This window comes from Petaurus breviceps, unplaced genomic scaffold (genome assembly GCF_028583685.1).
Source record: "Petaurus breviceps papuanus isolate PSGF00001 unplaced genomic scaffold, PetGlider_PUasm1.0 140, whole genome shotgun sequence".
In the NCBI taxonomy this organism is placed as follows: domain Eukaryota; kingdom Metazoa; phylum Chordata; class Mammalia; order Diprotodontia; family Petauridae; genus Petaurus; species Petaurus breviceps.
Genome location: NW_027185698.1, coordinates 19,438,493 through 19,465,659, shown reverse-complemented (window position 1 = coordinate 19,465,659; position 27,167 = coordinate 19,438,493). Strand labels below are relative to the sequence as shown.

General features: G+C 38.1%; 1 protein-coding gene across 2 annotated transcripts in view; it reads left to right on the top strand.

The window, feature by feature from the left end:
- The window catches only part of LOC138146920 (cytosolic beta-glucosidase-like), a 114,915-nt gene that overhangs the window by 8,627 nt on the left and 79,121 nt on the right, over positions 1-27,167 (top strand). The window contains exons 2-4 of one of the 2 annotated variants that reach the window (XM_069069085.1): positions 15,227-15,454; positions 21,662-22,470; positions 23,722-23,845. In XM_069069085.1, the coding sequence (XP_068925186.1) occupies positions 15,227-15,454; positions 21,662-22,470; positions 23,722-23,845 (1,161 nt within the window). Of the gene's footprint in view, positions 1-15,226; positions 15,479-21,661; positions 22,471-23,721; positions 23,846-27,167 lie in introns of both variants that reach the window. The other variant, XM_069069081.1, reaches the window with a different exon arrangement.

The window sequence follows — 27,167 nt, the reverse complement described above, 5'->3', positions numbered from 1 at the left end:
ATTCTTTAAAGCAGTCCTGGGAGGGGGGAAAAATATAAGGAAAAGGGTACAGGCAATTCCCAGCTTATAACACCAGACTTGCAGAAGACTCATGAGCACAGACTGAGAGGATGATTCAAGAACTAGGCCACCAATGGGGGCGACATTGTCCTCCAACTTGGAACACCAGGAGAAGTGATTGAACTAGAAAAGGAGTTTTCTCTTACACAGATATAAGTATAATTAATTAAAAAGTTACCTTAGACAAGCCCCTGGCATGCCAAGCTAGAATTGGCCATACTTTTTCTATAGAAATGATGTTATAAATATCTTCTAGGTGTAACACTATTAGTACTAAACCCCTGGTACATTATTGAATTGAAAGAGCATTTGAGGGGTAGTCAGGGAGCCAATTGCAACAGTATTTTTTCTCAGCTCTGAACAACTTACTTATTAATGAATTGTTGGAGTATAGTACATTTGTAAGTCAGGGAATGGCTATGAAGATTTTTTTAAAAAAAACCATCACCAACAAAAGGCAACAGTCATGAATTATCATTTAAATATCTACTTGGGGAGTTTTAAAAATGTACATTATTTACTCTAAAGACAGTAATCGTTCTTTAGAGTCATTATATTCCATCATACAGATGCCTATTTGGGGATCTTTGAAAAAGCTAATTTTTCAACTGATAGACCATAACCACTTCATGTATATTATAAATTATTATCCAACACTAGATCTGGGGCTCAAGTAAGTGATGTACTTCAGAATTTATGTTAAGGGGCGTTTTAAACAGACCAAGACAAAGACTTTGTCTATACAGCATAAAATGGAAGGGAGTGGCAATTTTTCAATAATCTAGTTTTATTTGGTCCAAGTATAAATGGTGGCACAGTGGATTGATCGTTGGCACTAGAGTCAGCAGGATCTTAGTTTAAATCTGACCTCAGATATTTACTATCTGTGTGACCCTGGGTGAGTCACTTAACCCTGTTTGCCTGAGTTTCATCATCTCTAAAATGAGCTTGAGAAGGAAATAGCAAACCATTCTAGCATCTTTGCCAGGAAAACTCCAAATAGGGTCACAAAGAGTTGGCTATAACTGAAATGAAAAAAACAATAATGACATAAAAGGAGAAGTGACTTTTGTTTAAAATGAGGGCTAATATAGAATCAGAATCTTAAATAACAATGAGTTTGTAAAGTCCCTAAGGGCAGAGATGTCAGCTCTCAAGTGTTTTTGTATTACTACTAGTGCCTAGTAGCTTGAACAAAGAGACCAGAGAGAAGGGAGCTGTCAAAAATTTTTTATCAATGACTTGGATAAAGGCATAGGGATCATGCTCATTAAATTTAGATGACACAAAGCTGGGAGGGATCGCTAACACGGTAGAAAACAGTCAGGGCCCAAGAGAATCTTGACCAGCTAAGTGAAATTCAATAGGGATGAATGTAAAGTTTTACCCTTGGGTGGGTACAAAAAAAAAATAAATTTCCCAAGTACACGTTGGAAGAGGGATGCTTAGACAGCAGTTGTGATGAAAAATGTCTGTGGGTTTTAGTAGACTATAAACTCAATGGGTCCCTTGTATGATGTGGCAGCCTGCCTCTTCCCCCCCCCAAAAAAAGCTAATGTGACTTCTGTTTCTTTAAGAAAGTCATAGCTTCTAGGAAGAGGGAGTTCGTCTGTACCTGCCTTTTCCGCATCTTTTCTAGAGTATTGTGTTTAGTTCTGAGCACTGCAGTTTAAGAACAATATTGATAAGCTGAAGAGTGTCTACAGGAGGGGAACCAATGGGAAAGGCATTGATTCCATTTCATATGAGGATTAATTAAAGAAACTGGAGATATTTGTTCTGGAGAAAAGACTGGGGTGGGTGGATAAGGGGGTGGACATGTAACTGTTTCCAAGTATTTGAAGTAATGTCATGTGTGAGAGAGATTAAATTTATTCTGATTGGCTCCAGAGAGCAGAAGTTGGAACAATGGGTGGAAGCTGAGAAGCTACCAATTTAGGCTTAATGTCAGGAAAAATTTCCTAATGATTGCAGCAGTCCAAAAGTGGAATGGGGTGCCTCAAGAAGTGGTAGTTTCCCTATCCTTGGTCATTTTTAACCAAAGGCTGAATGGCCATTTGTCAGGTATATTGTAATAGGAATTCTTTTCATGTTTCTGTTGTACTGGATAATTGTTGGTGTTCCTTCCAACTTTCCATCCGGTGTTTCTGTGATTTTTTTCTATGATTCTTGTAGACTATGCCAGTAGAGTATAAGCTTTGATAGGTCCCACTAAGCAGAGGAGGCTTCACTTATGTTTCAAGGAATGAACTGTTTCTCTAGCATCTAAGGATGAACTTAACTCAGTTCATAAAGAGTCATCACTAAGGGGCTGGCCATCATCTGATAAATTTTTGGTCCTAGCAACTCATTCAGTTGCTTGATAGAGCATAAAAGACTTGTGATCTGAACTTGTGAAGGAAAACAAAATGAATGGTCTATAGAAGAAAATGAGAGAAAATATGGGTTGGAATAGTTGGTAGGGAGGTGGAACTTAACAGAGGAGGTGAGTCTTGATATAGCTAAGAAGGAAGGTCACAAGTCTATCTGGCATAGACAAGAAGGTTAACTAGGCAGAACTGTGAGCTGAGTGTGGAAAAGTTAGGAGGCAGATCTCTTTAATACTTACTTTCTTGCTTTATGCTTCATGTCACACACCACCATTGCTACCCAGTCTCCTTCACTCACTATCTACACTTTCTCTCCAGCCCACAAGATACTGACCAATACATTATTCTTAAAATAATCCAATTTAGGATAGCCAATAATAATAAAATAAAGGAAACTTTAAATTATTGGAAATGGAATTGTTGCGATCAAAAAGTTCCATTCTTACATTTAAGCTTCTTTAAGTTCCTGGTTCTTGCCATTTCTCAGGTATTTATGAGATGCAAAATGTATTTATGTACATCCTGTTCAATTTCAGAGCAACTCCATTAGGTCATCAGTATTAAGTCAATATTCAATAGCCTCAACCTGATCTTAAATTAGAAGACTGGATATTGTTTTGGATGTTTTAATGACTTAATTGGATAAACTACTCAGCCATCAATCATTTTCTTGGCCATTTGTCCAATGTGACAGAAAAAACAAAACAAAAACAAAGAGCCCTATCCATTGCCTGAGTTGGTGGTTCCTTGTATATAGTTATGACCTAAATCAAGGGGATATGTTATTAAATGAGCTGTGGAATTGATTAGGCTGTTTAGATCAGGCACTTTACCCAAAGGAAGAGGGGGGACTCTCAGGTAGAAATAGCTAGAGTGACTGATGAATATCCATGAATGTAACTAACTTTTGATTTCAAGGTGATTCTACCACCTATATGTTCACCTTACCTGATATTTTCGAGATTGATGTCTTTGTAAGAAGTCTGAATCCATCTTTATCTTCTTCAAGATAAAACCACACAGCCCCTAAAATCTGTGGGCTAATTATGTCTGACCCACCTACTGAGAGCATTTATTGACATATGCAGCTTTGTTTCCCAGATCCAGGAAAATAAAGAACCCAATGGCTGTCAGTGAAGCAAATATACCTGTCTTCTTGTACCCTCACTGTTTAAGAGAACATGTCAACATATGCTATACAATATGCAGACTAGTTCTTCAGTGTTTGGAGAATGCTTTACATATATATGTGATTTCATAAGATCCTTACAATAGACCTGTGAGATATTACTATCTATTTCTATTTTTATCACAATTTTACTAATGAGGAAGTGAGGCTCCCTAACTGTTGACATGCCCATAGACACATAGCCAGACAATATCAAGGACCAGATTTAAACACAAATCTTTCCTAACTCCAAATGGTACACTCCTCCTGATCAAGTCTGCACAACCAGACTAAAACAGAGACTTGTGGAATAGTTTAGCAACATCAGATAATTTAAATCAAAAGTCATTGTCTTCCTGCTTGAATTTAATGATTGAATTTAGTGAATTGGAGGAGAGCTGTCTCATATAACAAAATAACTTCACAACCTTCCTCCTTGTCACTTTATTTGACAGGATAGCTGTAACTATGATGCTAATCTGGATGAGTCCTTTATTTGAACATTTTTTATGATTCAACTTTAATTTGTATTTAGAAACTGGGTTTGATTAGAGAGTGAATTTTTAAGTGTTTGTGAGAGAATTCAATTAAAATAGGTCATTCTTAGGGCTTGGAAAACAGTGGCAGGCCTTGGGCAAATTGAAACAAACGTTATAAAATTCAACTGGATGCCATTACAACATTTACAAAGATGATGCCTTACTTAATAGACTCAGTTAAAAAATATTTAGTGTAGGTCAAAGGCATTAACACCTAAAAAAATGTTTTTATAATTTTTACACCTTCTAGTTAGAACTAGTGACTGGCACCCATGTTCCCTAATCTCTGATATCAACTATTCATTGCAGGGCATTGAAGAGAGTCAATTTGTTTCCAGGACTTACAAGTGAATAAAATGGAGACAATACTAATGGGGGAAAAAGGCACTTAGAGATGTTTGCATAAAAGACACTTTGTCATTTGAAAGCATTATTGAATATTTTTTGTCTTCCTGAATGTGCCAAATGGCTTAGAGAACAAGTAAACCTTTTGTACTATGTCCCAGATACTCAGTAATAGAAGCTATATATATATATATATATATATATATATTTATGAATAAATAAATAATATAAACATTATTTTAAATTTTGATGGTGCATCAATATGATTTTGGGTGTTAGCCAATGAGCCTGACCTATGTCATTGAAATCAAACATCTGCCTCAGTGAAAGTGTTTCATAAATATTTTTAAACCCAGAGGTGAAGCATAACAACTAATGTTTGAGTCTGTAAATAAAAGTAAATTACATCTTGACTTAAAATATACTAGAAATCATCTCCCTCCCACAGGATTACACTGAGAATTCCCAGATTGATCTTGCCTTACTTCTGTGTTGTTTTTCATGTGGCAGTTACACTCTACTGTTGCTTTGCATCACGTCAGAATGAAAAGTCAGAGCCTCAAAGAAATACTCAAAATTATTAGCTGTGAACAGTGTCAAGGACATAATAGATCTCTCAGAGTCACCCCGTGCTGATGGACTGGCACAGAACTGGGAGATGGGAGATAAGAGGCACAGAAACAGTTTGTTTGGACTGGGTCTCAGCTTAATCTAAATGGGTTCAGTAACGGACCATGAAACGTGACAGTGGGCCTGCAGAAACTTGCTGTGACATTTCAAATTCTCCTAACTCTTCTAATTAACCATTTCAAGTATAATGAACCTTACAGCAATACAGATTTAATAAGACTCATATATATACTCTGCCTGGAATAGCTTACAGTGGATGGTCCAGCTCTGTTCAGGCAATGGACTAGAACCAAATGATAACCTAATTTTGACCTTTAATTTCTATAATACATGGTGATTCAGAAAGACATTTTTTTTGAAGCTAGAAGCTTCAGCAGAATTCTGTTATGAAACAGCTTGTCATTACAGGGGTTTGGACACAGTCATTCATTCACTCAGCAAATATTTATTAGGTGCTTATGAAGTAGAATGCATTGTGCTGGTGCTGGGGGAGATAGAAAGATAGATAAAGCTGCAGTATCTTTCCCCCAAAGTGCTTATGATCCAAAAGAAGTTGCAGGACAGGGATGTACAACAATGATACATATTAAAATATAAGTGTATATAAGAATGTCAAAGTGCTATGATTTCATATGAGGAAGAGATCACTGCCAACTGAGGAAATTAAAGAAATCTTTATGGGGCCTTTGACATTTGATTTGGATCATCTATGGATGGCTAGAGAAACAATTATCAACAGGTAGAGACAGGAGCAGTAGTGGGCAGAGGGTATTCTAGGTATAAGCAAAGGCATAGAAATGGGAAAGCATTGGAGCATTCTCATGGGAAAGGAAGCAGTATAGAGTAAATGCGGGGGAGTATGAGATAATGCTGGAAAGATAACTTGGAGACAGACAGTGGAATGCATAGTAACAGTGAGTAGGATAGAATGATGAAACTGTTCCCTAAACAGAAGTCTAAGAGATGCCAGGCTATGAGGGATATTGGCATTAACCCCAATGAAGGACAAGATTGTGAGTGAGGAGTAATCTAAGTTAGGGGAATGTTGTAGAAAGGATAGTAGAGACTGAAGAAAATAGGCTCTGTAGGCCTCTGGCAGAGTAAACTAAGAAATTATGCAAATAGCCCAAGGAGGCAAGATAAGGCTGCAATAGGCAAGCTATTTTGAACTTGGGAGCTGCAATCTGCACAGAGGAGCTAGCAGACTAGCCAGTCATTCCAGATCTGTGTAGATAAGATAACAAATAGCCTTTAGTTCTCACCTACTACCTCTTCTCCCTTACTAGGGCCTCAGGAAGCCCCAGAATAAGGAGGAGCCTATTGCAATCTAGCTTTAGAACAGACCTGGCAGATTCACCCTTCTCTTAGGTAAGGGGAACAGTGGATATATTGCAAGCCTGTTTAGGGGAAGGCCTCTGGAGGCTCTCCAAGGTACATAGGCAGACAAGTCCTCCATTCCCAAGGGAAACAGTGAGTGTTCACTAACCCCTCCCCTGAACAATTAGGCATTTATGTTCAATTTGAGGCTGGCTAGGCCATGCTTTCTTTGAAGTCAATAAATTCATAAGGCCAGCACCCCATTTCTGCTTTGGTTCGGGGTCCGTACTTGCATTCTTTACTTTTGACCTTGAAGAATTACTATAATGCCTAGGTTAGGAATGCTATTTGAGTCTCTTTAAGCTAAAGATGGTTATTAAAGGAAAATTCAAATACTAACCATAATGGCATTTATTAAGTGTCTACTGTATGCCAGGTGCTATGCTAAGTACTAGAGATAAAAAGTGAATAAACAGTACATACTCTTCTGGAACTCACTCTCCAAATGGGGGAGATGACATGAAAACAACCATGTATGAACAAGGTATATACAGGACAAATCAGAGATGATCTTAGAGGGAAGGCAACAGCCCTAAGTACAGCTAGGTGGCATAGTGGATAAAGTTTGGAGCCTGGAGTCAGGAAGACCTGAGTTCAGATTTGATCTCAGACACTAGCTGTGTCATCCTAAGCAAGTCATTTAACCATGTATGCCTCAGTTCCTCATCTATAAAATGAACTCTAGAAGGAAATGACAAAACACTCCAGTGTCTTGCTAAAAAAGTACCAAATGGAGTCATGTTGAGTCAGACCACCAAAACAACTGGTTACCACCACCCTAAGGTGGATAGCAAAGGCTTCTTGCAGAGGATAGGAAGGGACAGATGAAAACAGTTTCATTTACTGAAATGACTGGCATGGCCAGTCTACCCACTGTCAATCTCAGGAATACAAAAGCTAAGGGAGAGAACACTCTTTCCTTCTAAGATCTTAGCAAGATAGAACAATGAAGCATGTCTAATGAGGATACCATAATAGGAAAAAAACACCTGAGTTAAAAAATTAACTGTACAAGCAAAGGATGGGAGGGAGGCATGTTTAGAGAATATTTAATATAGAAATTTTGGGGAGAGGGGATTTAGTGATCAGTGAGTTCAATATGAGCAAAAAGTACAACATGATGAGCAGATTCAGACACTCAAAGGGATTTATGAGCTCACTGATGTGATTATTCCCTGCAATGATTTGGATCAAAACCCATTTATACCTGACTGTCCTCTGTAACATTTATCCATATAATTCCCTAACTTACAAAGATCAAGCAATCGACAGTTAATCAACATTTACTAAGTATCTACTATGTGCCAGGTGCTATGCTAAGTGATGGGGATACAAAAAAAAAAAAGGCAAAGGTCAGTCCCTTCCCTCAAGGAGCATACAATCTAATATTGTCCAGGAGCTTACAATCTAATAATTAAAATTAACACACAAAAAAAATACATACAAATTCAAAGAAGTTCTACCAGTGTTCTAGGGTCCTTCCTTTCTTTTTCCATTGTAAAGATAACAATGGAGTAGTAGAGTTGTCTACCAGTTGTTCCTCAATCATGCCACATGGGGGCAGCTAGGTGGCACAGTGAATAGAGCACTGGCCCTAGAGTCAGGAGGACCTGAGTTCAAATTCAGCCTCAGACATTAACACAAAAGACTAGCCGTGTGACCTTGGGCAAGTCACAACTGCCCTCCAAAAAGCAAAAAAGAAAAAATAAATCATGCCACATGATCACACCATCTTTCTTTTTTGACCATTCATTTCTCTAATGACATTCTTTACTCTAGTTCTTATTCAGAGATTTTTATTTGTTATATTTTGTAGCCTGTTCACAACTATTAAATATGTATTTTTTATTGATCTTTGAGTAATTCTTTTTAAATATTTTGAAAACCATGGTGCACCTTGATTCACAGCTGCATGACAACATTGACAGAATACTGGCATTCAAAAGCTAGGCCTTCATTTCTTGGGGTATTTGGGGATCATTAAAAAGGCTTTGTAATTTTTTAAAATCAATCCATCTCATTCATCCATTTGTCTAACTCAGAACTTTCCTTATCCCTTTGTACTGTTTGTCCAAGAAAAATATCCTAATGGATGAATGCTATAGATTATCCATCTAACTTTATGACAGAGTTTGGACAATAGACATTCTTTATCCACTTGTTTTTTTCTCTATGTAGATGGTTAGATCAAATTCTTTTGAGTTTAAATAGATCTCTACCAGGAGTCTACGTAGTGATGCATCTAGCACAATGCCATATGTAAACAGGTGAATCTGGAGGACCAAACTGAAATTTGCATCATTTCAAGAAAATATCAGTATACATCGGGGGTTTATTGGGTATTCAGGAGGAGCAATCTCTGGTATGAGGGCTTACCAAGCCTTTCTCATGGCTGCTTATCCACCTTGGGTGTCCACCTGATTCACCCAACTCTCATTTGTGGCTCTAAAAAGTTCTAGCATGAGAAGAGGTCACATCCCAGTAAAATTGTCTTGGCAACTGGACTAAACCAGGTTGACTGTAAACAGCAGGACTAAAGCCTATTGTTGAGTTAGAGGGATGTCTACCCCAAGCATATGAAAATTTTTCCTGGCAGAATAGGTGGATGAAAACAATTTATTCAGGCACCAAAGATGTCAAAGTCATTCACTGAATCCCCAGCCATCACCAGTCATTCTGGCTTTTGTCTTGCTACTGAACTTCAACAACTCAGGAAGAGAGAGTGAGACTGATGGTTTGTGCAACTCTGTGTCACTTAAATCCAATTCATGAGCAAAACAACGCACCATCCATGGGAATCCCTCTTCAACTTGGACTCTGTGCTAAGCCTGCTCCACATCAGAGGTTTACATATCTGGCAAACTCATATCTTCCTGATATTTGCTTGTGTCCCACCTGATATTTATGATCACTGAGTAGTCAAACAATCCCCAAACACCCTCATATAACTGTGTTGCCTCTAACCCATATCCTCTTTATATACTAATGCTAATCCTCACTTATTCCCACCTTTGCATCAAAGTTGCCAAACATCAGAGTATATGCTGATTTTATTTGGAGGGTCTTATTGAAGTTTTCTAAAGGTTTTCCATCTCTTCATCCTACACAACAGATGTTAGTGCTTGAACTGAAATTTGCTCATAGAGAGATTTTGGTACATACTTATCATGAGCACTACAATACCAGATGACCAAATGTCCTGGGAAATGATTTTTTGTGAGGATTACTTGTAACCTTGTGATAGAACTAACTCTTCTCTTTCCTTTAGTTCCCTCTCCTAATGAGACTGTGGCTCTTAGGTTAAATTAACTGGGGCATGATGAAAGAGGTCCTTCTACTCTCTGCTCTGGCAAGATCATATCTTTAATATTGTGTTCAGTTCTAAGAGTCACATTTTAGTAAGAATGTTGATAAACTGGAACAAGTCCAGAGAAACCCAATCAGGAAGGTAAGAGGACAGGAAACTGTTCCATATTAAGGATAGCTTCAAAGAACTCTCTATGTTTAGGTAAGAAGAGATGACTTAAGAGGGGCATGATAGCTGTCTTAAAGTATCTGAAAGGATACTATATGGAATAGGTATTCTGTTTGATCCATTTGGCTCCCAAGCAAATTTTTTTTTAAAGCAATCGGGGTTAAGTAACTTGCTCAAGGTTACACGGCTAGTTATTTCTGGGTGTGGTACTAAGTATCTGAGCCCGGGTTCGAACCCCCAGGTCATTCCGACTCTGGAGCCGGTGCTCTTACTCACTGAGCCACCTGGCCACCTCTAAGCAATTGGGGTTAAGTAACTTGCTCAAGGTTACACAGCCAGGTGTTTCTGGGTGGGTGCTAAGTGTCTGAGCCTGGATTCAATCCCAGGTCATCCCGATTCTGGAGCTGGTGCTCTTACTCACTGTGCTACCTGGCCGCCCCTCCTAAAGGCAAAATTAAGAATAATGGGTTAAAGGTATGTGAAGCCAGATTTTGATTTAGAGATAAACTTCCTAAAGATTAGAGGTGTTGGAAAGTGAAGTAGGCAGCCTCTGGTCATAGTAATTTATATTACTGGAGGTCCTCAAAAGCACAGGCTTCCCAAAGGGCTTCCCCATAGAGCTTCCCCAACTTATTGGGCCTACTACCCCTTTAAAAAAATTACTTAGTGCTCCCCTGGAAATCTACTTTCTTTAATGTTTTTTTTTTAATTTGCATCATTTAAAAAAATATATAAGATTTAAAAAAATGACACATCTTAAATTTAATCTTTTTTTTTTTTGCTTTTTGAAGGGCAAATGGGATTGAGTGACTTGTCCAAGGTCACACGGCTAGATTTTGTGTTAAGTGTCTGAGGCCAGATTTGAACTCAGGTCCTCCTGATTTCAGGGCTGGTGCTCTATTCACTGCTCCACATAGCCATCCTTTTAGATTTAAAAATTTATTGTAAATTTCTGCTTTTTTCCTGCATTGAAATTTTGATGACACAATATTGTGTCATGTAACCATATAATATCATATTGTAAACAAATCATGACACACACATATTCCTGCTTATACATACTGGACTTTCCAACAATGCACAACAGGCTTGCCTGCCAACACTTGCTTGTTAAGACCTATCAGTGGACTTAACCACTGATGGGTTATAACTTGCATTTTATGTGTTTTTTGGAAACTAATGTAATTGTTATGACTTTAATTCTGGTACATACCAGATGAAATATGTATGAATGATTTTGCAAAATTTCCTTCCATTGCCCCCTTGTTTTTATTCAACACCCTCTAATTTCACCCAAGGCTACTATCACCCCCTGGATTATTCCAGTGCTCCCCAGAGGGCAGTATCATCCACTTTGGGAAGCTAAGGACTAGAAGCTCACTTTTTAGGCATATTATAGAGGGCATTCCTGTTCAGGCATATGCACTAGATTCTGAGCTCCCTTCCAGCTTTGGAATTCTGTGACTCTAATGTGTCTTATTCCCCCACACTAGCATTTTAAAAAGATCCTCCTGTATTTAGGAATTATGCATCAAAATATGAGCACTTCTAATAAAATATTGTCATTTACTTGATAAATAGATTTGGCATGTTCTTCTCAGTTTTCAAAGCTAATTCAAAAGAAAATTTGAAAAAAAAATTGTGCTGCTATTTTGGTTTTCATTAAAGTCCTAGCCTGACTTGGTCATTGTAGCATTGAGATGAGTCAGTCAATTAATACCTACTGTGTGCTAGGAATTTTGCTAAATACTAGGGATACGAAGAAAGGCAAATGACAGTCCCTGACCTCAAGCTGTTCACAAGCTATTGGGGGAGACAACAAGCAAATGTATGTAGAAGATAAATAGGAAATAATTAACAGAAAGAAGACTCTTTACTTGAATTTCCTACAAAAGGTGAGATATAAATTGGGACTTGACAAAAGCCAGGGAATCTAGGAGGCAGAGATAAGGAGGGACAGCCAGAGGAAATGCCGAAAACTGAGAGATGTAGTTTCTTGTTCTTGGAGCATCAAGGAGGTCAGTATCTCTGGATTGAAAAGGACATGGTGGAGGCGGCCAGGTAGCACAGCAAGTAAGAGCACTGGCTCCAGTGTCAGAATGACCTGGAGATCGAATCCCGGGCTCAGACACTTAGCACCCACCCAGAAACACCTGGCCGTGTAACCTTGAGCATGTTACTTAACCCCAATTGCTTAGGGGGGGCCAGGTGGCTCAGCGAGTGAGAGCACCAGCTCCAGCGTTGGGACGACCTGGAGATCAAATCCCGGGCTCAGACACTCAGCACCACACCCAGAAATAACTGGCCGTGTAACCTTGAGCAAGTTACTTAACGCTGATTGCTTAAAAAAAAAAAAAAAAAGAAAAGGACATGGTGGTGGTAGTGAGAGGGAGGTGGTGGTAAGATGTAAGATTATTAGAAAGATAGGGAGCAACTAGGTTATAAAAGATGTTGATTTCTTGAAGGTAATATCAATGAATGAACTGCATATTCTGGAAGGACCAACCAAGCAGGGAAGATGTTTTGTGTAGTGTGGCAAAAGATTCTTTACCTCTTATTAATAAACAACTGAAGAGATTCACTAGTAGGTTGGTAGTAAGGTGATTTTTTTGTTTTTTTGCCATAGCAACTCATGAAACTAGCTAGTGAGGTGTGACATGGTTATAATTTTTATTTGTGGAGTAAGCCAGTCACTCAATAAGCAGTCATTAAGTGTTTACTATGTGTTAGGCACTATGCTAAATGCTGATATCTAGAGTGATGAGAAATCATGGATCTTTAGAAGTATTGATGCATATTTGAAGCATACTCAAGAATCCATGATTAATGGTAGAAATTATTTTAAGAAGAAGAGTTAGTAATTGAGTTAATACTTGCCAAGTATATGGATTGTTCTACTCCATTCAGCAGACTGGAAAATTCCTGTGGCGTCAAGTAATTAGAGGGGAATTTTCAAGTTTGGTATATCTTAAGGATTATTGTGATCACTAGGAATCTGTGAAACTACTATACTAGTACTTAAAAATATCAGATTTTCAATAAATATTTATTTATTCAATAATCTTATCAGATTTTTTCAAGAAAAGAGTATAAATCTGCCTGTGTTTTGTGCATATCTCTGCCCAGTGATGGGGATGGAGGTATGTGGAGCCTGTGGGTCACAGTTTTCAAAATCCTTTATAAAATGTTGATGACAAACAAAATCATTTATAAAATGTTGATGATTAGAGCCCTCTGAGGCAGACTTATAGAGTAACTCCTATTTCATAGTTTTGAGAACTGAGGCCAGGGGAAATGAGTAGCTCAAGGTTATTGGTAAAAAGAGATGAGAATATCACATTTTTTTTTTGCCAGAAAGTCCTACAGTGAGATGACATCTTCAGTGAACTTGATGTTAATTCCTCTATCTTTGGCACTCTACTTCTAGCTGATCAAGAGAGTGGTTGTCTAGACCAGGAAGGGTCTGGAATTCTGGTAAATTTCAGAGAAAATGGAAAATTAGGTCTAGGTTCACTACTGTGAATGTGGTCTACTGGGACCAATCTAGGTTTTTACTGGCCTATGTAAGGAGGTACAGTATCGCTATCATTATCGAACTTAGAAAATACAATATACAAGGTGAAAAAACCAGACCATCAGAGGAGGGTGACCAGAATGATGAGGGAGCATAAAACCATGTTAATATAAGCAACTAATGAAGGAAGTTAGGATGTTTATCCTAGAGGAAAAAAGAAAAGGAAAGTTAACGGGGAAGTATGATAGCTGTGTTCAGTTATTTGAAGAGATATTCTATGGAGGAGGGATTAGTTTTATTTTGGTTGTCCTTATAGGGCAGGACTAGCATCAATATATGGAACTTACAGTGAGGCAGATTTCGGCTCAATATAAGAAAAAACTTCCTAATAAACTGTGCTCTCTTAAGGTAGAGCGGGGTTCCTCAATGATGGTCTTCAAGCAAAGGTTGAAAGACTAACCATTAGGGATGTTGCAAGGGAATTCATCTTTGGGTAGGGGATCGACAAGTCACTCAGTACTTAAAGAACAAATATCACTACTTTCTATATTAGGATATAGTACATGGAGGAGTGGGTCTCTAGGAAGTTCATTAGCCATGAGGAGAAGATGAGGGTCCTCCCTGGATACCCTTTGAAATTCTAGGGAGAAGGAGATCATTTCTAGCAGGTTTGGTGAAGAAAAGCTACCTCCAGGGAGACTTTATGTCAGACATATTTTCAGGTTGGGTATTAGGAATCAAAGAACATGTTTAGAATCCAAAAAGACTTGAGAGATCATTTCTGATCTTGACATGCAGTATGGCATAATGGACAGACTGACAGACTTAGAGTTTTGTCTCAGACACTTACTAGCTGTGTGACCTTTAGTTTCCTCATCTGCACAATTGGGATAATAATAGCTCTTATAGAGTTATTATACGAATCATAGATTTAGAGCTGGAAGGGACATTAGAGTGCATTGAATACAGTACCCATATTTTGCAGATGAGAAAACTGAGGCTCATGGAGGTTAAGTTCTTTGCCTAAAGTAACAGAGATAGTAATAATGCAATATATATAGCACAACATAAATGTGACCTATTGAGACCTAGTTCAATCACCTAATTTTACAAATGAGAAAGTTGAGGTCCATAGAAGCAGAAGAACTTAACCAACAGTTATTAAGTGAGCTAAGATTAGAACTCAATATCAACCCTAATCGACACTTTTTCCACCATACTCTGGTGGGACCTCTGCATGTTCTGCAGTCAAATGATGAACCTTTGAAAGTACGGTGGGCATAGTATCATACAACAATTTGTTATTCACTATCAGAATGCTTTTCAAATACAGACAATAGATATAACGAGGGTGTGAATGTATCAAGACAACTGACATTATTATGATAACTAGCATATATATGTTTAACTAATACTTTCAGGTTTTCAGAGTATTTTAGCTACAATATCTCATTGGATCTTCACTTGAGTTAGGTGAGGAAATGGCTTGACCATGGCCACATAGCTCACAATTGAATCCTAGCCTCTCCCAACTCCAAGTCAATGGAAACTTCTGTTTTCAATGTTCTTCTCTCTCTCTTCCCCCCATCCCCACCCCTTATTGTACATAACACACATATGTATAAGTACAATACAAGGTACTAAGGTCCCATAGAAACCTGCTGTGGTTTTTGATGATAAATATTTACATTCAGTACATGCTTCTTGATGTCATAAGTGTAACCAAATTCTGTTTCCTTTTTTAATCAGGAGGCTGGGATGCAGATGGAAAAGGCCCTAATGTCTGGGACACATTCACCCATCAGGGAGGAGATCGAGTTTTCAGGAACCAGACTGCTGATGTAGCTTGTGGCAGCTATACTCTGTGGGAGGAAGATCTGAAATGTATCAAACAGCTTGGATTGACTCATTATCGCTTTTCTCTTTCCTGGTCACGTCTGTTACCTGATGGGACGACAGGTTTCATCAACCAGAAAGGCAATTGTTTCTTAAAAATAGAAGGTTGCAGCTTTAATTCAAGGTTATTGCTGCAGTCTGGCATAATTAATCCAGTGTGCTCTTCTGCAGTGCAGCTCTGAAACTGCAAGTTTTGGGTGGGAGGGGGGAGCTGATTATGGGAGATTTTTTTTTTAATGGGCTCGAATTAGTTGCCTAGTTAATATTCTAGGCTCCTTGAATATTTCCTTCTTAGAGGTTGGAATAAGGATTTTGTTTACTTAAGGTGCTATTTGGTTATCAGCCCTTGGTACATTTCAAAGAGATGACATGAAATGGTTTTGAGTTGCTTAGAATTGTGTGGAGCTACAAAAAAGGCATGCATAACTTAAGCTGTTATAAATTTAAGTGGGAATTAAAGTTAGGTAGTAATTGCTTGATTTATAGCAATAAGTGGTTTATCTGTTAAAAGTACTAGGTTATTTATAGAGCCCATCTACTGCTCTTACTTAGCATTTCACACTGTCCATCTGTAGAACCTTTCCTTTAAATAACTTCTTCTTGTGGAGTAAATTATCTTACCTCAGACCTCAGCATTTTGATGCTATGGTAATGATGCCTGTTGGCACAATTGAGAGATTTTGAATTTAGAGGATCATTTTTATACAAGGTGATTACAGCCCTGATATTCTGAAATGGAAGTACTCTTAAGTACTTCCAAATCCTGAGCTAACTCTTAGAAAGGGTAGCCTTGATCCAAAATGATAAAGTGATTAGCAAGGCTTCTATTTGCTTTCCAAAGGACCTTAACCATTGAACTGAAATTAGGCAAATTCTTGACCTAATAATACTTTCAGCTTCTGTCTCATTGTTACAGATGGTCACCTTAAGAATTAAAAAACAAAAACACAAAAAACAAAGTACAACCCAACAACTTATTTGTCCATCAAGCCCAATTCCTTTTCCTGCCTCCACCCCATCTCAAATTCCTACCCATCTTCTAAAACTCTAATTGAGTCACAGATTTTTCGAAAAAAAAAAACAAAAAACCTTTTCTGCTTCATTAAAATATTTTAAATCTAGAGGTGGAAGGATCTTACAGATCATATATTCCACCTCTCCACCTCTATCCCCATTTCAGATATAGGGAAACTGAATCACAGGAGATGAGATGAGTGGTCCAAGTTCATATAGGTATTAAGTGTAAGAGGCAGGATTGAACCCGGGTCATCAGACTCTAAGACAGCATTCTTTGATTTTACCATGCTGTCTTCTGAGCCCTCCCACTTGAGAATTGCCTTTCTCCTCTTGGATCTCATGTAACACTTTTTATATACCTTTGTATAGATTTAACATGCTTTTATATGCCATGTCCCATTCTCCTCTCCTCAGTCTATCTCTGCCCCTCTTTAAGCAGGAGAATCCATGAGGGCATGAGCTAAACTCTGTTTATCTTATCCACTAGACTATGCCCTAGCACATGACCTGCACACAGATCTGTTTGTTGAATTTTAAAATCCATTAATTCAGTCATAGGCTAGGTGAAGTAGAAGATGGTATTCATATCTTCAAGACCTTCCAGGTGAAGAGTGTTCAGTAGAATTATTCATTATCTATATGCATTTATATATATGTATATATAATAACAAGAATTTATATAATGCTTTATACATGCAAAGTAATTTGATCCTTACAACAACCCTGTGAAGGAGGTAATATCATCATTCCTATTTTATAAATGAGGAGGCTGAGGCAGGAAGAGGGTTAAGTGATTTATCCAAGGTCACATTGCTAACATGTCCAACATAGGATTCAATCTCAGTAGATAGATAGATACATGTATGTATCTGTATAGGCATGCACATGTACGTACTGTGCTACTTGATCAGCAGACAAGGAATGCAAAAAGGATTAGAGGAAAGGAGGCACACGATATACTATAATGTGTCCTGTTTCCCTTGCTAATATCAAAAGCTCCCTGAAGTCATGGATGATGTCCCCATCATTTATATGTCACTTTTTCACCTACCATTAGAGTTTTGCATGCAGTTTGTTGTTCAGTCTTTTCAGCTGTATCTGACTCTTCATTAGCCCATTTGGGGTTTTCTTGACAAAGATACATGAAGTTGCCATGTCCTTCTCCATCTCATTTTACATGTGAAGAAACTGAGGCAAATGAGGTTAAGGGACTTGCCCAGGGTCTAGTAAGTATCTGATGCTGGATTTGAACTGAGGAAGATGAGTCTTCCTGACTCCAGGCTCAGCATTCCATCCACATGCAGTTAGTGCATAGTAAATTGTTGTTGAATGAATGAATGGGTGAAATGTGGATTGTTTCTGGTGTAATTGGAAACATTGAAGACAGGTGATACTTTTGTTGGTGACAATTCAACAACAAATTCAATTTAACATGTTTTCAATTACCACCTCCTGTATAGAAGGTTCTGCGTACAGAAAAATGAAATAAAATACAGTACCTGTCCTGAAGAGGTTTACTGTTTAGTAGGGAGGAAAGATATGTACACCAGTGACTATGCTACAAGTCATGAAGTGAGTTGTAGAGAAAGCTAAGCAGATAGTCCTGAGAAAGAGAGAGAGAGAGAGAGAGAGAGAGAGAGAGAGAGAGAGAGAGAGAGAGAGAGAGAGAGAGAGGGAGATCATATTTTAGCTGGAACATTCTAAATGACAACAGACTTAAGTCTAAATGACTTAAGGACTTAGCTTTTGGGGGTTTGACCCCAGTTTCCAAAAAGTTGCCTGATTAATCTTAAACACTTTGTACTGAGTAAGACCAATTTTGGCTTAGGTTCAGATTAGCTAGTTTTCAATAAGCAGGAGCTCACTTCTCCTGGGCAGTGATCTGTTGAAGAAATTGGAATGGTACAGCTCAGAAAAGGCCATCATCTTTTTAATAAACATTTTCTCAAAGAACATGGGAAGAATAAGAAAGCCCAGAAGTACTAGGCTTTCCAAGGATCCCCCATAGATGATTGACTACTGGTTTGGAAACCTGTAAAATCCTGTCTTTTGGGACTTGAAGGAGATTTCTTGAAATGGAATTGTTCCGCATGCTTTTCTCTTGCAAATGTCAAGTTTTAAGGGCTTAAGAAGATGCTGGACTTCTTTTTTTTTTTCCTTACTGGCCTCACATGTTTCTGTGTATCCTGACATTTATAGTGCATTTTAACATGGACCCTATTAAAATTTATTTTTAAGTCCACTCAAGGTTTCTAGTAATTCCCTAGAAAAATGGAATCACATATTAACATTAAAAAAAACAACTCAGAATCAAAATCTTAGACTCATAGAACCTTAGAGCAGGAAACTACCTTAGAGATCATTTAGTCTAGCTTCTCACTCAATGCGGGCCATCCTTGCTACAAGCAGCAGTGAGATGTGGCCAGCCAGCAATTTGTTACATGGGCTTTTAGTGACAAAGATGATTAAAGTAATAGGATATGGATCCTTTGAACAAAGGTTGGAGAATAAAAGGAAAGGGAGTAAGCTTATATAATACCTTGCATGTACTGGGCACTGTGCTAAATGCTTTCTTACAATTTCATTTTATAGTTGAAGAAACCAAGGCAAATAGACGTTAAGTGACTTGTCCAGGGTCACATGCCTACTATCTCAGGTCACATTTGAACTCAAGTCTTTCTGACTCCAAGCCTAGTGATCTATCCAATGCACCATCAGCTACACCTAAAAGCCTAATGATGGCTAATGACTGTCAATGTACAATGAAGATGCTTATAAGGTTTTGGGGGAGGTGGGTTGGGGGTCCAGACCTGTAATTTTTTTCAGTGTTGAAATTTCCTCCACAGATACAGATCAGCAATTTTTTCATAACTTTTATTTTAGAGAATTGCCTGGCCCTCTGAAGATCAGCTAATTTGTCCGTAGTCATGGCTAGCACATGTCAAACAAAGACTTGAAACTAAGTCTTCCTTTCTCCATGATATCAAGGTGACATACACTGACTATTTGCTGACTCTTCCCTCTGCTCCTTCCCAACCCCCTTGAGAAAATCACAGTTTGGTTATTCTTCAAGCTCAAAGAGTATAAAACAAGATATGGGCTTGAATTAAAGCCAGAGAGATTTTATTGACCAATGGGCTACAGAAAGAGATTAGAGAATCTCTATCTTGGGAAATCTTTAATAAGAGAATAATGGATCGTTCTCTGTCCTGAATGATTGAATATTGAATTGTCTGAAGTGGGGTCCGGGATCTTGTCTTCCATTGATGTTTTCTTTTCCCCCATTCTAGACCTATAAACAACAAGATATTTGTTTTACAAAATGTATTTATTAAAAAATGTATTTGTAACCAAATTGTACTAGCCCCAAGATATAAGTATAGAGCCCTTTGGCAATTTATTTCTGTATCACAGAAATAGAAGACTCAAGAGTCATTTACACATTTATCAATATTACCTATAGCAGCCTTGAAAAGAAATTCAGAGCATTTCTTTCTCAGTCCTCAGTCATATGAAAGAATTTCTACAGTACTGAATTTTAAAAGTTGCAGAATAATTCATAAGCCCCAATTCCCTCCTGTCATGGTCCCAGACCACAATTCCTCTTCTGATCCAGGATGAGGAAGCTTTACTCTCCAGAAGTAAAATGCTCAACACTGTGAAGTAAATTATTGACTACCAGATAGCTTGTTGCTTGGAACAACTTAGAAGTAAGAATGTGACTTCCATTGAATATTTTATTTACCTGCAATTCATCAAAGGATAAGAATTTACAGTCAACAGGCTGGTTACCAATATATGTATTATTATGTATATTCAGTCTTGTTTTTCAATTTGGAGGCTTGGTCCTGGTGGTGATGGGGGGAGGAATTCAAAGTACAGAAGACTGTTTCTGCCCTCTTGTATCTTAAAGACTAGTAGATAGATATGAGATACACATAGATAACTATGATGTAAACTAATATATAATATATTATTATATTAATTATATAATAATTATATTAGAGAGGAACCTGCAAAATCCTATGTAAGCTCTGAGGGGAAGATCATAACTGACTAGGGGACTTTAGAGGAGATATTATCTGAGCTGGGCAGTAAAAGATGGGTAAAGAAATAACAGAAGGGAAATAGCAAGAATGGTTTAGGAGGGTATTCCAGGTACAGGGAGGACCTTCACCCTTCTTATAAACCCAAGATTTAGAACTGGAATGGGTCTTAGGGACCATCTCATTTATCTCTATTTGAAAGAGGAGATTCAGACCCAGACACATTAAGTGGCTTGCAAAGTAGAGATAAGTTGTAGATGATAAAGTGACTGTCAAAACTTAACCTTCCATCTTCCACTTCCAAATCCAATGTTTTCTTTTTTTTTATTTTTGGCCTATGCCATGTTGCCTCTCTGTCCTTGTCTTCAGATGATCGCAAGGAGTGAGTTTGTAAAAACAAAACAACCCCCCCCCCCAAAAAAAAAACTTGTTTAGACTAATTCAATTTAATTCAACAAATATTTGTCAGGGAACTACTGTGTGCAAGTCACTGAGCTAGACAGTAGGGGTACAAAGACAAAAAATGAAATTCCCTGGCCTCAGAAAGCTTATATTCTATTGGTGGGTGGGAGACAAACTATACTGTATGATCAGATAAGTGTTAATCAATCCAGTGCCTCAGACTTCGGGCTTATGTGAAACAGGTTCTATCCTGATGGCTTCCCCAATAATAAGGAGCAGTTAGGTGGTTTAGTGGATAGAGTGCTAGACCTGAGTCAGAAGGACCTGAGTTCAAGTCCAGCCTAAAACACTTAATAGCTTTTTGACCCTGGACAAGTCAGTTAACACTGTTTGCCTCAGTTTCCTCCTCTGAAAAAAAAATGAGCTCAAGAAGGACAATTTTCTTTGCCAAGAAAACCTCAAATGGGGTCATGATTTGGACATGACTGAAAATGACTGGACAACAACAACAAAATCCCCAAAATATCACTTTCTCTTTGGCTCATTACACCCCCACTCTAAGTTAACACAAGAAATCTTCAGGCTGTAGCTTATGGATAGGTTTCCACAAATATTAGGGAGATATAAAAAGGTACTCAGAATAACAATGTCCATATCAGGTATAGAGCTACCTTTATTCTATTGCACAGAGAATGAATTGTTTTGAATTACAATTGTCTTAGAATTTAACCCAGGAATATTTTAAATGATTTTTTTCCCCTATTCATTTCTAGTCTTTCAAAACCAATCACTACTTTTTTTTAATCTTTTTTTTTTCTTTTAGGAATTGATTATTACAACAAGATGATAAATGACCTATTAGCAAATGGCGTTATACCTGTGGTAGTTCTGTATCACTTTGATTTGCCCCAACATTTAGAAGATCAAGGGGGCTGGAAAACTGAGGCAATTGTTGAAGTTTTTGATGCATATGCCCAATTTTGTTTTGGCACTTTTGGGGATCGGGTCAAACTGTGGATCACTATAAATGAACCCAATACCCTTGCTCTGTGTGCTTATGAATTAGGTAAATTTGCTCCAGGTGTCCCTAACCCTGGAACCGGAGCTTATCAGGCAGCTCATAATATTATCAGAGCTCATGCCAAAGCCTGGCACAGTTATGATTCTTTGTTCAGGAAAAAGCAAAATGGTCAGGTGTCCATAGCATTGTTCTCCCCCTGGATAGAACCAGCCAATCCTACATCCTTAGCTGACCAGAAAGCTGCAAAAAGGGTCATGGCCTTGGCCCTAGATTTATTTGCAAAACCTATATTTATTGATGGTGATTATCCCACTGTCCTGAAGTCCTGGGTTGCTGCCATTAGTAAAAAGCAAGGTTATCCATCGTCAAGACTCCCTGAGTTCACAGAAGAAGAAAAGAGGATGATCAAAGGCTCTGCTGATTTTTTTGCTGTACAATACTACACAACTCGCTTAGCAAAACACCATGAGAATTCAGAGGAAGAACTCAAGTCTCTCCTCAAGGATATAGGAACTGACCTACTTCCTGATCCATCCTGGCCATGTTCACAAGCAAGCTCTTGGATCTATGTAGTCCCATGGGGTATTCGAAAACTCTTGAAATACATTAAGGTAAATATGTACACATTTGTATATATGTACATATTCATACACCCTTGTGTGATATAGGTGTTGGCTTGAGAGAAAATCAGGTGGAAAACAAGTAGGTTTTCTGACTATAGTTGCACAAAGAAAGGTAAAAGCCATGTGGAGGGAGGTCAATTGGGACTAAGATCTTGAACCCAAAGAGCAAAAGTTTAGATCTCATGTCAGTTAGGAATGACAGTAAGGTAATGAGAAAGAGAGTGATAACGAATCCAATCTTTTCCAATCCAAAACAGCAAAGTCATTAAGTACCTCCTGTGGGAAAGGCAGCAGCCCAAAACAAAAACAGATCCCTTCCCTCAAGGAGCATAAATTCTATTTATTCAACTTCTCGCCTGGTAGTAAAGTTGTTTTTATTGTTAAGTATAGCTTGATATAACATAGACACAGAAAACCAGGTTATGGGTCTGGAAGAAAGTTCTTGTACATGGTTTTTTCTTCCTGTGGGGGGAAGGTGGTGTGCACACCTATTTAGTGATGCAAGGGTAGGGGAGATAAATGAAAGTATTTGCTTCAAGCAGGTACACGTATTTTTTACAACCTATTTCTAAGATGATCATAACAAAATATTGAAGGTAGTAGATTATAAAAGCTGCTTGAGGACAGGCACTGGTTGACTTTTGGCATCCTCAGTGCCTAACATATAGCAGGTGATTGGGCAATGTTTTTAGACTGATAGATAAGTGTGGAATCAACCAGTACAAATTTTATAGGTCAAATAGAAGTTTTCATAATCCAAAGAGTCGTTGGAAATGACTTCAAAGGTGTTATGACTGTGAGCTCTGAAAGTGATTATAAGTATTACAAGAATCAGACACTTTCATTTATACCGGATGGCACATAACCGAGCTGAAATGAACATTTCAACTTGTCAGTCATCAGGACCCCTCCTGTGGGGTTACAGGGGATGCAGCTGCTGGCAGCACCAAGGGGTTAAGGAGTAGTTACACTAAGCAGATGCTGATGCAGGGAAGATATTTCAGTCTTCTCATTAAAGTAAGAGTCATTTCACTGTCTTCATGGATATTTGCACAATTTTGCTTTTCCATTGTTAGTCATAAAAGGTCAGCTCGTGGAAAATTAAGTTAATAGGGTCAGTGCAATTTGATGAAAACTAGTTTGGGGGTTGTAGATAAGAGAAGATAGAGGGTAATGCACCTGATTTTATGAGCTTTTTTTACATCTGTTCAGAATAAAACTTCTGCTCTCTTGTTCTAGGATACGTATAATAACCCTGTAATTTACATCACCGAGAATGGGTTTCCCCAGGGTGACCCTGCTCCACTTGATGACACTCAACGCTGGGAGTATTTCAGACAGACGATACAGGAACTGTACAAAGGTACCATTTGAAATGATGAAAGATCAATTGTGCAAACTTAATATAATTTTCCTATGTGCCTATTTGCATTCAGCAAAGACCAATGATTTTTGAAGCTGAAATTCATGTAAATCAGTATAAAGCAATGTGATTAGAAAGAAGTATTTGGGAAGAAGGAAGATGAGTCATTTTAGTCTATCTTCAATCTCCTAGAATAGAATCAAATAGAAAATGAACACCTGTTGAATTTATTTTGTGAAACCGATCCCGAAGGTGAGAAAATCCCCAAAGATTATCATTTACCCACTCACATATTTGTTTGCATATTTTAATAACCTACATGCCAAGACATAGCCTGACAGATAGACAATGAAAAGGTCCTTTTAATTAAATATTAGAGCAGTAAGCTTTAGAATGACAATGAATATTTTTATTTAAAGGAATGACTGGTTAACTCAGGAAGAAAACAGTTCTTGCCAGGTCAGAACTAGGCATTGTGTTTTAAAATATTAATGTCTTCTGATGATTAAATTCCCCTGAATTCTCTTCATTGGTAACCAGACGTAAAGTGTTCTTATGTTGGACTTCTTCCACTGCTCCTAATAGTTTATTCATTTCTGGTTATCCTGTGGGTTTTTGTGAGAGCTTGATACATCATAGATTATCACCAGTTCCAGTTTGTAGAGGGAAGGAAATGACTTAGCACAGTACCTGGTACACAGTAGGTGCTTAATAAATGTTTATTACCTAGCTACTACTGATAAAGCTGGACAAATTGAATCTGTTTGCCTCTAGTCTTGTGCCACTCTTGGTGTTAATCAGGAACAAATGTTTTATTACTATATAAAGTTATTTAATCAGTAATATAAAGCCTTTCAAGTTTTCAGTGCAAATAAAGGGGTTTGCTGAAGCACAAACTGATCATATTTTGCTATGAAATAGTAACTCTGAAGGTTAGCATTAAAAGTGAATGATGTTATAGGTGATGTGGGAACTAGGAAAGTCTATAGAGGTCCAGGAGACAGGGAACAGGTACTATTAAAAAAAACCCCATTAATGTCTTAAAAAGGAAGTGGATTAAAGTAGACAGAGTCCTACTAGAGTCAGGAAGAACTAGTTCAGATCTTACCTCTGACACTTACGTATGATCCTAGACAAGTCACTATGTATCCCAGACAACTTCCTAGGATTTATCTTTTAGGTCATAAACTTGTCATTTTCTATGCTGTTGGAGGGAATTTCTCTACCAGGGGTCATTCATACTGAGACATCAGAGGATGATGTTAGTGGAGGAGTTTCATTTTATAGTGTACAGGGTCTTTATTCATAGCTCTCTCCTAGTCTTGGCCTAATCTCTGACACAGATAAATAGCCTGGATGTGAGGGACCACCTTGCTCTGTGACCTTGGCTGAGATGCACATATCCTGGTACTGTTTCTCATCTGTAAAACAGGGCTGCACAGACTTGCTTCCTTCACAAAGCTCCCTTAAGGCATAGCTGATGATAATGATTGGCACGAATTCCATAAGTAAAAAGCACCAGGTGAACAATTAAAAATAATAACCAGCCAAATAAGACATTAGCAGGAACACTGTAGGTGAGAGTCTAGCCAAAATCCAGGGAGTCAGATGGATGATGGTTCTGTGATTTCCGTGAACAAATCGTTCCTCCCATCATCACATATAAAGATGGGCTCATAATGACACTAGAGTTGAATCAATGACGTTCTCCTGGAGGTCTTGTCTCTCTCATTAGAGAAAATTCTACTGCACTTAACAGAGCAGTAAAAGAGTAAGCTGATGTCTCCATTTCTTTTGGGGAAAAGGGAATAAAAAAATCCATTTTCTTTTTAAAAAAAATGAAAAGAGATCAGTTTTGGATCAGGTTATGTTCTCTGTGTTACATAAGTATATTTGAATAGTCTATGAATGTCTAGACATAAAAAATTCACAAGTTTGAGGATAGATAGATCACCTTCAAGTTATTGTCTTTGGCATCTGTGCCTTCTTTACAAATGCAACCTTGTCATTTTTCCAAATTCTTTTCCCTGAGTTAGAGTGGGCATGATGTTCTCCCAAGTATTTGTGGGTCTCAGCATTTTGCTTTTACTCTCATTTAGGGGCAAAACATCTTTGATACAGCACAGGCCTCAATAAATGTATGGCTTCATGAGGAAGCTCACCATGGATGTCATAATGTTGGCCCTATAGCTTTTTACAGTAGGAGTTCTGTAGAGAAGGGAGCAGCAATGCCCCACTCCATTATTATTGTTGAAAGGGTTGCCAGGCTGGATAAAAAGTCAAAATGTTGGCAGGAGAAGCAATAATCTGGCAAGTGGGTGCCTGGGATAGCTTTGTCATGTGAATATCTGGCCTGTTCTTCACAATAACTGGCATTGTTAAACCTTTAAGTTCCTTAAAAGAAAGATCATAATGCTCTTAACTTCTTTCTAAACCCTACACTGACCCTTGATTCTCTTGGGAACTTTATATGGATCTGTGCACCATTGTAAAGTGAAGGAGTTGTTGAGACTGGGCCAGGATTTTTTTTTTTTTTTGGTCTCTAGAAAGTAACTCTTTCCTTGGGGGTGGAATTTCTTGGAAGAAGATCTAGGCCTAAGGGGAGATTGAATGGATTGGGGGAAACCAGATGGCTCTTCCAGAGAGCCATATCTGCACTCACTTGGATATGTGTATTTAGAGAATGAGTACAGATGTCCTAGGTATTAGGACATACTGCCTCCTTGCTGTATCAAAGGGATTATATGGGATGGTGGGGCGAAAGGGGAGAGAGGCACACCAGAGAAATAATTTGGAATTTCCCTTTTCTATGCTTCCCTTCTCTGCCCCCTCCAATAATTTAACAGTCTTTGTGGAAATTGAGTCGGGCATTTGGATAAATATATTAATAATGGAGGGGATTTCTCAATACATTAGGATAATATGGCATGGTATTATAGTATAAAAAGGATTTAAACTTAGGACTTGGTGGAAATACTTATGTACCAAAATGACTAGAGGAAGACAGAATGGTAAGGCTAAATGGGGTCATCTGTTTAAACATTTATTTGGGCATGAATTGGCATGGGGGGCATCTGATGAGTAAGAAGTCCTTACCATTACAAGGACCCCCACTTCTAGTTGGTCTCCTTCACGGTATCCTTAGACACAAAGCAGATGTTAAATTTAGACGTTTTGAATTCTTGAGGATGGGATGCCCTTTGTTGTAATGTAATCATTATACTAGATCACCTTTCTGGGTTGACAAATGGGGATAATAACAGAACTGACTTGGTAGGGCTGTTGTCTTATTTGTCTGCATGTCCCCTAGTGCCTATGGTAG